Source organism: Ochotona princeps, chromosome 26 (assembly GCF_030435755.1).
Source record: "Ochotona princeps isolate mOchPri1 chromosome 26, mOchPri1.hap1, whole genome shotgun sequence".
In the NCBI taxonomy this organism is placed as follows: Eukaryota; Metazoa; Chordata; class Mammalia; order Lagomorpha; family Ochotonidae; genus Ochotona; species Ochotona princeps.
The window spans coordinates 1,294,555-1,308,739 of NC_080857.1; the positions used below are offsets into that span (position 1 = coordinate 1,294,555).

General features: G+C 51.3%; 1 protein-coding gene across 1 annotated transcript in view; it reads right to left on the bottom strand.

The window, feature by feature from the left end:
• RCOR1 (REST corepressor 1) overlaps nucleotides 1-14,185 on the bottom strand; it is a 56,708-nt gene that overhangs the window by 19,604 nt on the left and 22,919 nt on the right. The window contains exon 3 of the mRNA XM_004584521.2: nucleotides 10,074-10,157. Within this exon, the coding sequence (XP_004584578.2) occupies nucleotides 10,074-10,157 (84 nt within the window). The remainder of the gene's footprint in view (nucleotides 1-10,073; nucleotides 10,158-14,185) is intronic.

Here is a 14,185-nt window from a genome sequence, read left to right on the forward strand (position 1 = left end):
ACACACACAGGGCAGCCAGGGTGCACACGCACACACACACACAGGGCAGCCAGAGTGCACACACACACACACACACTCACAGGGCAGCCAGGGTGCACACACACACACACACAGCGCAGCCAGGGTGCACACACACACACACGCACACACAGGGCAGCCAGGGTGCACACACGCACACACAGGGCAGCCAGGGTGCACACACACACACACAGGGCAGCCAGGGTGCACACACGCACACACAGGGCAGCCAGGGTGCACACACACACACACACACAGGGCAGCCAGGGTGCACACACGCACACACACACACACAGGGCAGCCAGAGTGCACACACACACACACACACACACAGGGCAGCCAGGGTGCACACACACACACACACAGGGCAGCCAGGGTGCACACACACACACACACACACAGGGCAGCCAGGGTGCACACACGCACACACACACACGGCAGCCAGGGTGCACACACACACACACACACACACACAGGGCAGCCAGGGTGCACGCGCGCACACACACACACACACACACACACACAGGGCAGCCAGGGTGCACACACACGATGGTAACAGAACAGGGTCACATTACCAATCACAGAACCCACACAACTGAAACAGAGAAGTCAGGGCAACACACTCGCTACCAGCCACCGGGATCACCCTTCTGAGAGGGTCATCTCTTCTTGGTGATATTTCAAATTCTATAACACACAGCCAATAACTCAGTACTTTGAAAAATACTTATTGAGCAGTAAAAAGCAATAGAAAACTGGAGTTCATTTTTGGTGTCAGCTGAGGATAATGAATAAGCAAGATACTCTTATGTTTTTAAAAAACTAAGACATTAATAACACCCCAATGTTTGGCACCTCCACTGAAATACTGGAGTAGACAGTGGCAAGTGTCAGATTTCAAGCACTGAGAAAATACCAAGGAAACTGGGCCATTTTGTGGATGGTCTTCCTTTATAAATCATAAAAATGATGCATGTAGTGAGGTGGGTACAAAGGTTCAACTAGCTAATCCTACATCTCCCCATACGGGCACCGGTTCTTGTCCCAGTTGTTCCACATCCCACCCAGCTCCCTGTTTATGCCCTGGGAAAGCAGCACAAGGTGCAGTCTTTGGACCCTGTACCCACGTGAGAGCCGGAAGAAGCCTTGGCTCCTGGCTTTGGATTGGCTCAGCTCCAGCCATTGAGGCTATCTGGATGGAAGATCTTTCTGTTTCTCCTTTTCTCTGCAAACCTGCCTTTCCACAAAAATAACTGAAACAAAAAGACCAAGTAGCATGGAATTGTATTCAACAAAAGGTAAAATGTCGGGCCTGGCAACGTAGCCTAGCGGCTAAAGTCCTCGCCTTGAATGCACCGGGATCCCATATGGGCGCCGGTTCTAATCCCAGCAGCTCCACTTTCCATCCAGCTCCCTGCCTGTGGCCTGGGAAAGCAGTGGAGGACGGCCCAATGCATTGGGACCCTGCACCCGTGTGGGAGACCCGGAAGAGGTTCCAGGTTCCCGGCTTTGGATCGGTGCGCACCGGCCGTTGCGGCTCACTTGGGGAGTGAATCATTGGACGGAGGATCTTCCTCTCTTTCTCTCCTCCTCTCTGTATATCTGGCTGTAATAAAATGAATAAATCTTTAAAAAAAAAAAAAAGGTAAAATGTCATTAGGCCCCACAGGACTTACCAGGGAGGGAGCTGGCAGGCTCCGGGGCCCAGGTGTGTTGATCCACTGACAGCTACCAAGATTCGACCTTCTGTAGCCTACTCTGTTTCTCAACCTCACTTCAACCACCTTCCTATATGTTGTAATTGACAACCAATTTAGGAAAAAATTAATTTCCAAAAAGAATTCAAACCTGCTACACTAGCTTGTACACTATACACTCAGGGAAAGGTTTTTTTCATCGACAGCCAAAGAGGTCAATTTAATTCCAACACAAACTACAGTGAAAGCATAATGACATATTTCCTTAAAACTTCTTAAAACACTTATACTTACAAACTTACTGGCTAATTCACTCAGAATGTAACACAATTTCAATACAGCTGCAAACCGGCAAGTAACAAATGAAATGACCTCCTTCTGCGCCGTTCCTGAAGCTGGTGTGCTGCGGACGGGTAAGTCCCCCAGGACGTGCACACAGCTCTTCACTTGCAAACAGGCCAGCATGTGGCCAGCAGGTCCAAGGTGCTCGGAGACGCTGGCACAGCCACTGAAGCAGGGGCAGTGGCTCTGTGGCAGAGGGCTGAGGAGAGCGGCCGGGTGTGAGGGTGGCACGCCAGCCAGGGCAGAGGCAACAAGCAGCAGGCACCTTTGTCTAGCGCTTGCCTGATGAATCTAAACTGAACCACCAATCTGTGTACAACCTCAGCTCTGCAGGCGCACCGTCCTTCACCTGAGCTGAGCTCGCCCTGTGAACAGGGCGGGAGGCCCGGAAGTGACTGCTAAGGCAGGTGCCAGCTGTTGGAGCCACTTCACCAGCTCCGCCACAGGTGCCACATGAAGCCCGCCCCATCATCTCCAGCCAGAGTTAGCTGAAATCTCCAAGCCAAGAACAACTTAGGGCTACACAACTGTGGAACTCAAATCTGAAGGAAGAGCCAACTCCATAGGTGCTGCCTCAGTGACGTCACTTGCCTCGGAACGTGCACCTAAACCACCGTCCGACAGAAGTACTGTGCAGGGTCTCAGGCCAGGGAGGCGCAGGCCGGCACGGCGCAGGCTGGGTCCTGGCTCTGTCTCTAGTGAACACAGGAATTAAACATTGCTGCCAGCCACTCGCTGTTAGGAACATTTCTCATCTACCAGTCTGGACAAAGATTTCGCGTGAGGAAACAGACCAAGCGGAAACCAAGCACGGAGCCCCTGGTGCTGTTGCCCGCCACACTGGACCTGAGGCGTCAGGGCAGCTGGCCTGCGGGGCTTGAGGTGGCCCCTCTCCTAATGCAGGTGACAGAAGGACCCTGCCCCTGGGCAGTCAGTCGTGTTCCGGCAGTTCTCTCTGCTTAGCCCAAGAAAGTGACTTGGAAGTGTCCTTGGGAATCACCAAGCAGCTTTCTGATCCTTTGGTCTGCTTCCTTCAGCCTTCCTGTGCCTACAGCATCACTGTCGTCTGTACGCTTGGGGCGACTGCCTCATCGGGAAAACTAGGCACTAAAAGGCACACCTGTTCCCATGCAGAATGTTCTAGACCTAAGGGAACCTGAACGCACCCAGTGGCAGGCTTCGGTGCTCAATGCCTTCCTGCTGACTCTGCTCTGTGCCACTTCCACCACGGCCCTGCCTTTCCCACCAGCCTTTACTGAGGGACCAGGAGCTGCTGGGAGAAGCGAAGAGTGTATGTGAAGAGAAGAGTGAAGAGAAGAATGAAGAGAAGCTGAGGAGAGTGAAGAGTGTGTGCTTTCTAAATCCTAACAGGGCCTGGCACGGTAGCCTAGTGGCTAAAGTCCTCACCTTACATGTGCCAGGATCCCATATGGGCGTTGGTTGGTGTCCTGGCTGCTCCACTTCCCATCCAGCTCCCTGCTTGTGGCCTGGGAAAGCAGTCGAGGATGGCCCAAAGCCTTGGGACCCTGCACCCGCGTGGGAGACCTGGAAAAGGTTCCTGGCTTCGGTTTGGCACAGCTCTGGCCGTTGCGCTCACTTGGGGAGAGAATCACTGAACAGCAGATCTTCCTCTCTGTCTCTCCTCTCTGTGTATCTGACTTTGCAATTAAAAAAAAAAAAAAAAAAAAACAGATTTCTAATTAACTAGCCACTAGGCTACCACACTGGGCCCTAAATAAATGTTTAAAAAAGAAGTCTATCTTTAAATAAATAAATGAATAACCTGCAACAGGGTTCCCTGTCGTGTCAACTCTAGATGGTAAAGCCCACTCATGAGAACAAAGCGTAAGGCTAACGAAGGTGCTCGATCCCCAAGGAATGGGAAGAGAAGTCACGGAGATACAGGCCTGCTGAGGACACCAGGCGTGAGCCCAGGTAAATGGGCAGCCTGGAGACCGGGGGCCGCCTCTGCCTGAGCCGTGCTCACGTCCACCACGGGGAGAAGGCAGGCCGAGGCGGTCGCAGTCACGGCAGGGAGAAGCCGCGGAGCGAGGCCACTGGGAAACTGGCCCCGGAGATGAGCGAGTCCTGAGGGCCTTGGAAAGGCCAGCACACTGCAGGTCTGCATGCGCGCCCACCTGCCTCCTAGTGTGCAGGATGAGCAAGTGCTCTGGCTGAGGGCCTCCTGCACTGTGTAACTTAGCTGACACGGTCATCTGCCAGTCACAAGCAAAATAATCCTGGGCCGTGTGGTGGCCTGGCAGGAAGCTACCAGCAGTGCTGGCATCTGCTCTGGGTGCTGATCGGTGTGCCAGCTGTTTCACTTCCAACCCAACACCCTGCCACAAACATGGGAGACCCAGACACCCCTGGTCCAGCCCTGGTGAACCGGCAGATGAACAATCACTCTGGCTCCACCTTTCTTTAATTCTGACTTTCAAATCAATCAATTCACCTTGGGGGAAAAAATGGGGGAGATGCAGGAAAAGAAACCAGCATTGTGCCACTGCACTCAACTTTAAATCAATTCTATTATTGCATGCTGCAATGCTCTTTACATTTGAAAATTCCCACGCAAGATTTGTGCATCTTAAATTAGGATGAGTGAAGATATGCATCACGCAGACCCCGAGACAAGGCGACCCTGAAGACACAGCTCCTTGCTAAAGCCCGGGGCAGGCAGAGCTGTCAGGAGCCACACGTGCGGGAGAGAAGTGAGACCTCCTTCATCAAGAACATGCCGCCCGAGAGTGAGAGCCCGTGGGCTACAAAGCACAGGAGTGTGCGGGACGGAGCCCAGCTGGGAGGCAGGAGCCATCCAGCTTCCCAGAAGCGATCACAGCCACGATAAACCACGATAAATCCTGAAGATTCGGCAGCTGAGGCAGTGTTTGGGGCAGTGGTGAGATCTGGGGCACTTGACAGATGCGCACCCCACAAGGGAGGCTCTGGGTTTCAAAGTCCCAGCTCCCCCCTCATGGGCTCCCAGCTAAGGTGCCTCAGGCCACAGGCCACAGACCACAGTTCAAGTGGACAGCCTGGCCTCAGCGGTTGATCTGCTCCTCTCTGCCTTTCTTCCAAATAAATCTAGAAACACTTTAACCTTTTTGTAAAAGTGTGTTTTAAAATAAAGATACACTAGGGCCAGCACTGTGGAACAGCTCATAAAGCCACTGTCTGTGAAATCATAATCCCACAGGAGCACCAGTTCAAGACCCAGCTGCTCCACTCCTGGTCGAGTGCCTGGGAAAGCAGTATAGGACGGTCCAAGTGCTGAGGCCAGTTGGGGAGTAACCCAGCGGGTGGAGGACCTTGCCTTCTCTTTGTCTATTCCTCTTTCAAATAAATAAATCCTTAAAAAAGCAAAAACCTAACAGTCACGTGTGTGTACACTAAAGGCAGAGCGACAGAGCCCGTCCAGGTGCCGGGTCTCTGCCCAGTGCCTGTAACAGCCGGGAAGGAGCCGGGCCGAGTGGTTCTCCACCGCGGGCAGGAAGGGCACAGGCACGTGGTAGGGGACTGGACTGTAAATGGAGCAGCACGCAGTGCAGGATGCCAAATGGGGCAGGCGGCAGCTTACTGGCTGTGGCACCACCGCCCCCCAGTTTCGCCGAGTGCAGACACCTGCCACTAAGAGCCGCACGCTCTTCACAGGGGGCAGAGATGTCAGCCAGCGGCACAGAGCTGTGTGGGTCACACCCTGGCTCTTAAAAACCCCGGTTCCTGAGAGAAGGGGTGGGAAAAACAGCCCTGAGAACAGGAAAGCAGAACTGTGGCTGAGGATGCAAGTGACAGAAACAGAGGGAAGAAATGCACGCGCGTCCTGTGAGTACCTCCAATTCCACCGCCGCGCGGCCTCAGGTCACCTCGCCCTCCTCCGACACACCGGAGGCTCAGCCAGCCCAGGTGGGGTGGGGACAGACCAGTCTTTGCAGAGTTTTTGTAAAATAACACAGCATAACCCCACAACAGCAAAAACACATGACACCAACTTCTCTCATGACTCAAACTGTGTGTGCCAAAAACACTGTAGGGATATGGCAACAAATATCATGACATTTCCTCTCATTAAAATAAATGAATTATCCCTGTAACTCAGGAACCAAAATGAGCTTAGCTGAAGCAATTCTGCCACCTGGTGGACACAGACACTAATACAACCAATAGATGAAGGATGCCTCCACTAAACACCTTCAAGGAAACACAGCAAAAGAAATAGACTATGCCAGAGCAAATGCAGGCCACCAGTCCTCGCAGAAGAGTGCCCTGATGCACTTCATCCAGGAAAATGCGATTTCCTGACCTCTTTCCCAACCTTCCTGACAGGCTGGCCTTCCTACCTGTGCTCACTTCCCAGCTTCAGGCCTAACTCCTCCCTTCCCAGACCACCCCCTGAAGTCCAGGTGACCGCGCCTCTTTCTCAGCTCTCCTACCAGAAGTCTCTTTCAGACACAATGCCTCACAAGCAACAGGACACACGGTCCTTCGGCCCTCAGCAGCACTCACGTATTTGTGCATCCACGCAGGTGAGGTTGCAATCTTTGAAACTGACCATCAACAGGAGACAGCGCTGTGGTGCAGCAAGGTAACCCTCTGCCTGCAGCCCCACATCCCATGTGGGCACTGAGCCTGGCGTCAGCAGCTGCGCTCCTGCCGCTGCCTGTGGCCCGGAAAGCAGGATGTCCCTACTCCTTGGCTTCAATCCTGGCTTCAGCTCAGTCCCGGCCGTAATCGGAGGAGTGAACCAGCAGATGGAAGACCTCTCTGTAAATCTACCTTTCAAAATAAATCTTCCAAAAAACAACCCTGACCACCAGCAGAATGACATTCAGTTGTGATTAATTCACCTTTTTCCTCAGAAAATTTCAAATTGCCTAAAGTAAACGAAACCAGCTCAGCCAGCAAAGGATGAGACGCCAAAGCCGGGAGCCCAGAGCTCCACCCCGCTCTTCCATGAGGGCAACAGGGACCCAACACCTGACTCACCCCCTCCTTCCTCTCGTTACTAGGAACCACCTGGAGTGGAGCAGCACACCTCTCCCTCCAGCCCACACCCACATGGTACAACCCACCCGTGCCAGGGCCCACACAGGAGGCCACTGAAGGACAATCAAGCAGCGGACCAACTCTGAGGGCGCCCATGAGACAGGCACGCTCTCCTAATAAACTGCAGCAGGGGTCCGCCCAGGCTCCGAGAACCCAGTGCCGTGGGTCAGAATGTAGGGCAGCCAGGGGCCCGCCGATCGCTGCTGCTCTGTGTCTGCAGCCAGCCCGGAAGCAGAGAAGGTTCTGCCAAGACTGGTCAAAGCCCAGGGCGGCAGAGGGGTAGTCCTAGAGACCACGTGCTGTCCTCCAAAGTCACTCCTCCCTCAACCAACAAATGTGCACTCTGCGCTGCTTCTCTGGCTAGGGTAACAGCCACCTCTGCTCTGGCACTACAGTCACCAAGTGTCCTAAGCAAGGAGCTAGCAATGGGCGCAGCTGCCAAGGATACCACAAACTGCAGAATCGTGTTGCAGTAGGGAAAAATAGGAAAGCACCTCAATGTTCAAGAACAAGACACGGCTAGATTTGTTTAGTAAAAAATACAGCTCTAAGGGCCCGGCCACATTTGATGTTGGGGAGTAACCCAGTGGGTGGAGGACCTTGCCTTCTCTTTGTCTATTCCTCTTTCAAATAAATAAATCCTTGAAAAGCCAAAACCTAACAGTCATGTGTGTGTACACGAAAGGCAGAGCAACAAGAGGGAGGGACAGAGATCCTCCATCCACTGCTAGCTCAGCCACAGCCTGACCAGCCGTTTCAGCGCCTGCGCTCAGAGCACCTTCAGCAAGCTCCGGGGCTCAGTTCAGCAGGAGGCCGCAGAACAGCATGCCCCTGGCTCTGGGCATGACGGGGGGCACCTACCAGCTCCAGACTTCACCTAAGGTTTAATGATTTCCACGGGCCAGCGCTGTCAGCATCCCATGCGGGCACCAGTTCTAATCCCAGCTGCACCAACTTCTGCACTGCTCCCCGTTTATGGTCAGGGAAAGCAATGGAGGATGGCCCCAGTGCTGGGGACCCTGCAGCCATGTGCAAGCCCTGGAGATGGGTGCGGGCTCCTGACTTCAGCCTGGCCCAGCTCCAGCCACTATGGCCACTTGGGGGTGAGCCAGCAGATGGGTGGTCTCTCTGTCCCTTCTCTCTGTAAATTTCCTTTCAAATAAAAACCAAATATATCTTTATAAAAAAGACTTGTATGGTTCTTGATCTATTTCTGTCAAAAAACCCTTGAGAACAGTCTTTCCACACAAAAATGGAAACTGTATCAATAGTCCATCAACGCAACCAGTGGACATCCCCGAAATCTCAAAAAAGGATTTCGCCTGTTCTTTCTCTTAGTTACACAAAAAACAAAGTTAATGAAAATGACAAAGATTCAAGGTAATATATCAGATGTAAAAACGGAAGCAGATGGGACAGTACCCACAGCTTGGAGCGTGGCATCCCGGTGAGGTGGGACACAAATGACGTTCCCGGACTCAGCTCCCGACCCAGCTCTACAAATGCACCTAGGAAGCAGGGGCTGGTAGGTTAAGGACCTGAGCTGCTGCCACCCAAGCAAGGCACAGAAGTGGTTCTTGGATTTTGGTTTTAGCCTGGCTCAACCCTGGCTATTAGGACCGACTGGGAAATGACCAACACATGCAAAGTATCACCATTTTGTCCTGTAACTCTACTTTGAAAAATTATTTTAAAAAATGAACTTTTTAGGCCCAGCACAATAGCACAGTGGTTAAGGTCCTCGCCTTGAACGCGCCGGGATCCCATATGGGTGCCGGTTCTAATCCCAGCAGCTCCACTCTCCGTCCAGCTCCCTGCTTGTGGCCCGGGAAAGCAGTCGAGGACGGCCCAAAGCCTTAGGACCCTGAACCCACATGGGAGACCTGGAAGAGGTTCCTGGTTCCTGTCTTCGGATCAGCTCAACACTGGCCCTTGCGGCCATTTCGGGAGTGAATCATCGGACAGAAGATCTTTCTCTGTCTCTCCTCCTCTCTGTATATCTGCCTTTCCAATAAAAAACAAAAATAATAAATCTTCAAAAAAAGAAAAAATTTTTTCATTTTGTTTCCAAGCTATTCTGAAATCTCACATTGTAAAGCTTTTCACTTTCAGTAACATATAGCTGGCACTTGCAATCTTTGAAATGAAAACCCAGTCAAAGACCCAGCATGATGGCCCAGTGGCTGAATCCTTACCTTGCAAGCACCAGGATCCCACGTGGGCACCAGTTTGTTTCCTGGCTGTTCCAGTTCCCACCCCGATCCCTGATTGTGGAGTGAGAAAGCAGTGGAGGACGGCCCAAAGCCTGGGGACGCTGCACCCACATAGGAGACCCGGAGGAAGCTCTTGGCTCCTGGCTTTGGATTGGCTCAGCCACTTGGGGAGTGAAACAGTGGAAGATCTCTCTCTATAATTCTTCTCTATATTTCTTTCTCTCTGTGGGTCTGCCTTTCTAATAAAAAAAATAAATCTTAAAACCATCTCAGTCAAATCTGGCACTGTGGTACGCCGGTCTAAGCTGATGCCACGCAGGACCCACCAGCTGCTCTGAGATGCAGCTCCTGTGAGTGTGCCCACACGCTCAGGCCCTACACATGGCGGGGGAGGGGGATCCTGACAGAGCCCCAGGCTCCTTGCAGCTGCGCTGCCATCGTGGCCATCTCAAGAGTGAAATAGCAAATGGAGAAATCTCTCTCCTCTCCCCATCCTCAGTCCATTTCTTTTACATCAACAAACAAGTGGGTAAACACATTGTTACGTAACAGTAAAACTTGTTCAAGCTTCTTTCCTGGGAGGGGGAGGGCTGCACTCTGAGGCCCCTTCCCCTGGAGCCCACCCTTCTGATCAGGACAGAATCCACCAGGCAACATTCCAAGAGGGATGGAAGGTGATGACACCATAGACATGACCAAACAACAACCTTAACGTTGGTTGAATTAAAAGGAAAGCAGAGGTGTTCCGACAACTTACGTTTCGCCTCGGACAGATTCTGATTCGGTGACCAGACCAGCATGCCCAGATTGTCTCGCTCCTGACTGCGTCTTGCTAGCTTGGCTTGAAAAACAGAAAAAATTGTACTGTAATTTCACAGATACAACAAGCAGTAGATGCTACCAGCACTCTAGCCTTTCGCCTCAGAAGGTGCCGCCACAACCCCTGCCTGGCAGCAGGACCGGGGCTGCAGCACAGTTCAGACTGGCAACCACTTCGCAACATTCCACCCTTCTCAGAAACAGTAGTTCTATTCACTTGGCAATAATAATCCACAGATCACTGTAGCAACTTTATTAACAAATAGCCACTAATGGGCCCAGTGGCGTGGCCTCATGGTTAAAGTCCTCACTTTGAATGCCCCGGGATCCCATATGGGCGTCGGTTGCAATCCCGGTGGCCCCACTCTCCGTCCAGCTCCCTGCTTGTGGCCTGGGAAAGCAGTCGAGGACGGCCCAACACTTTGAGACCCTGCACCCGAGTGGGAGACCCGGAAGAGGTTCCTGGTTCCCGGCTTCGGATTGGCTCAGCACCGGCCACTGCGCTCACCTGGGGAGTGAATCATCAGATGGAAGACCTTCCTCTCTGTCTCCTCCTCTCTGTATATCTGACTTTGTAATAAAAATAAATAAATAAATAAATCTTTAAAAAAAAATAGCCACTAAAAAAATTTTAACCTGAGGGACCACTGCCGTGGTAAAAATGCACCACCCACAACACCAAGACACCGGCTGCCCTGCTTCTAACCCAAACCCTAATGAGCCTGGGAGAGCAGCAGCACGCGGCCCAAGGCCTTGGCCCCGCACCCAAACCCTAATGAGCCTGGGAGAGCAGCAGCACCCGGCCCAGGGCCTCGGCCCCGCACCCACATGTGAGACCCGCACCCACATGTGAGACCTGGAGCAAGCTCCTGGCTCCGGCTTCAGCCTGGCCCAGTCCTGGCTGTTGCAGGGCAGTGAACAGCAGATGGAAGATCTATTTCTCCTTGTCCAACTCTGCCTTTCAAATAAATAAATAAATCTCTTTTAAAAAAAAAGTTTATCCTGAAAGGAAACTTTTGAAACACATTTACATTTATAACACCCGTGATACAAATGGTAGGCCAAGTGCTTTACGCTACACGCACTGGGGTGACTGCAGAACTGGGTCAACTGGGCTAATGGGCCACCACGACGTCACAGCTCTCCGGGGTTCTGCAGCAGAGGCCCTGGGCACCTTTCCAAAGAAAGGCACCACTGCCACTGTGTTTCCCTTGAAAACAACAACAAAAAAGGAATGTAGTGGAAATTCTGGCCTTTTTTTTACAGGGAAATAAAAACTGCAAATGTGTACAAACATAAACTAAATCACAGGAAACTGACTAATCCTTTCACTGAGTGCTTAATTCTAACCATCCATGTTGCCACCCTTGGCAGGAATCTCGGGACACTTCCTTCAGAGAAAAAGCCTGAAGGGCTAGTCAATGGCTATGAACTCGGCAGGACTCCATGTTGACTCCACTGGATAGGCAACAGCAGAGGGCAAAAGATGAGGAAATTATGGCAAAACACATCAGAGTGGCTACGTTTAATAAAAACCTTTTATGTAATGATGGCTTGTAGGAAATGTTAATATCAAACATAATCTACGTCTTTATTAAGACGTGTGTAGACATGGCACCAAGATATAATGCAAATGCAAACAAGTCATCTTCAATCCAATAAAAATCAAAAATCAAAACCAAAAAGCAACTATCAGAAATGTACCATTAAAATCGTCCTAACAGACAACTCGACCATCAGTGCAGGCACCTACAGAACCAACAAAATATTTTTAGAATGAGCTCAGAAGCCCAGCCTACGGCGCAGTACTGTCTGTCAGATGCAGGACCCAGCTGCCTGCTAAAGCCCAGGAACGCAGCATGCTGGCCAAGCGACTGGGCCCACAGCACCCACACAGGAGATGCTCCTCACACCAGCCTGGCCCAAGCCTGGCCTTTTGTGTGGTCATTTGGGGAGTGAAGCCAGGAAGGCAGACTGTTTCCAGGCCTCTCTGGCGCTGTGCTTGTCCAACAGTGAGCACTTCTGAAGAGCATTTCAGCAGCTGGACCAGAAAGTAAACCAGCACAACTACACCTCATTTAGGAACTTGGTTTAGGAACCAAGTGTGTTTTTTTAATTGGAAAGTCAGATATACAGAGAGCAGGAGAGACAGAGAGGAAACTCTCAGGTCCGCTTACTCACTCCCCAAGCGGCTGCAACAGCTGGAGTTGAGACGGTCCGAGGCCAGGAGCCTGGAGCGTCCTCCGGGTCTGCCATACAGCTGCAGGGTTCCAAGGCTTTGGACTGTCCTTGGCCACCAGCAGAAAGCTGGACGAGAAGTGGGGCCGCCGGGATTAGAACCTGCACCCATATGGGGTCCTGGCATGCGCCAAGGCGAGGACTTTAGCTACTAGGCTACAATGCCAGACACAGGAACCAAGGTTTTTTGTTTTTTTTTTTTTTGACTTTCTGCAGGAGGAACCAAGTTCTTACACATGGTATCAAAGTATAACCCGTAAGAAATTTTTTTTTAAAGATTCATTTATTTTTATTACAAAGTCAAATATACAGAGAGGAGGAGACAGAGGAAGATCTTCCGTCCAATGATTCACTCCCCAAGCAGCCTCAACGGCCGGTGCTGCAACGATCCGAAACCAGGCCAGGAACTTCCTCCAGGTCTCCCACGCGGGTGCAGGGTCCCAAGGTTTTGGTCTGCCCTCGACTGCTTTGCCAGGCCACAAGCAGGGAGCTGGATGGGGAATGGGGCAGCTGGGATACAAACTGCCACCCTTATGGGATCCTGGTGCTTGCAAGGTGAGGATTTAGCCATTCAGCCATTGCACCGGACCCCAAAGACCATAGAAATTATGGGAAACAATGCAGAATAGGTGTGAATGCTTGTAATAAAATTAGTGAGGCTAAAAACTACTTTCAAAAAAAATAGAGCTACTTTCCTAAGCGTCCCACTTTGTAACTTATAAAATCAACAGAGTAAAACCAAGGGAAGCAAAAGCCAGGCAATGGAAATCAGAAGCTAATGTAACACAAAATTTAGTTTTACAAGGATTAGCAAAAAGTGTAAAAACAACAACAAAAGGTAAGATAGCTGCTGGAGAGTTTGATCTGAAAAAATAAAACACAGGGCCCATGAAGTAGCCTAGCAGCTGAAGTCCTCTCCGTCCACGTGCCAGGATCCCACATGAATGCTGGTTCTAATCCCGGCAGCTCCACTTTCCTTCCAGCTCCCTGCCTGTGGTCTGGGAACGCAGTCAAGGACGGCCCAAAGCCTCAGGACCCTGCACACATGTGGGAGACCTGCAGGAAGTTCCTGGCTCCTGGCTTCAGATTGACTCAACTCGGGCCACTGCAACTGCTTGGGGAGTTAATCACCTGATGGAAGATCTTTCTGTCTCTCCTCTTCTCTGTATATCGGCCTTTCCAGTAAAAATAAAATCTTTTAAAAGAAAGAATGAAGGAAGGGAAGGGAAAGGAAGGGAAGGGAAGGAAGGAAGGAATTTCCAATATTACTTCTATTGCGTATCACATTCTTAGAAAAATTTTTTCACTAAAATCAGTGCATCTGGAGCTGAAATCACTGAGATGGATCGGTGGGCTCAGAGCTCAGCAGCACCTTAAGGTCCAATTCCAGATCTGCACCTGTAACGTTTAAGACACTGAACCCTTTCCTAAGGACAGGTTTTTATTTTCTCATCTAGAACAGGTAGCTAAAAATAGTTCCTAACTCCCAGTGACAGAATCAAACAATGATCTGCATAAGTCGCTTAGCGGAATGCGTGCACACACACACCATTCCCAAAGCAGCTAGCTGTACACGCTGCCTAACTGTGGTCTTCCACACTTTCAACACAGACCCAAGCCCCAGTGCCTGCGAAAGCTACAGAAACATCTTCACCCAAAGACCCAACTCTTCCCCATTTCCAGAACCAAACCTGTTCAACAGAATTACCTCCCCTGCCAGCCACCGATGCTCTTCCACACAGCCTCCCCAGAAGCGGGCTGAGTGCAATGGAAGTGACGAGGAGACGAGAGGAGACGAGAGAAACCCAAGCA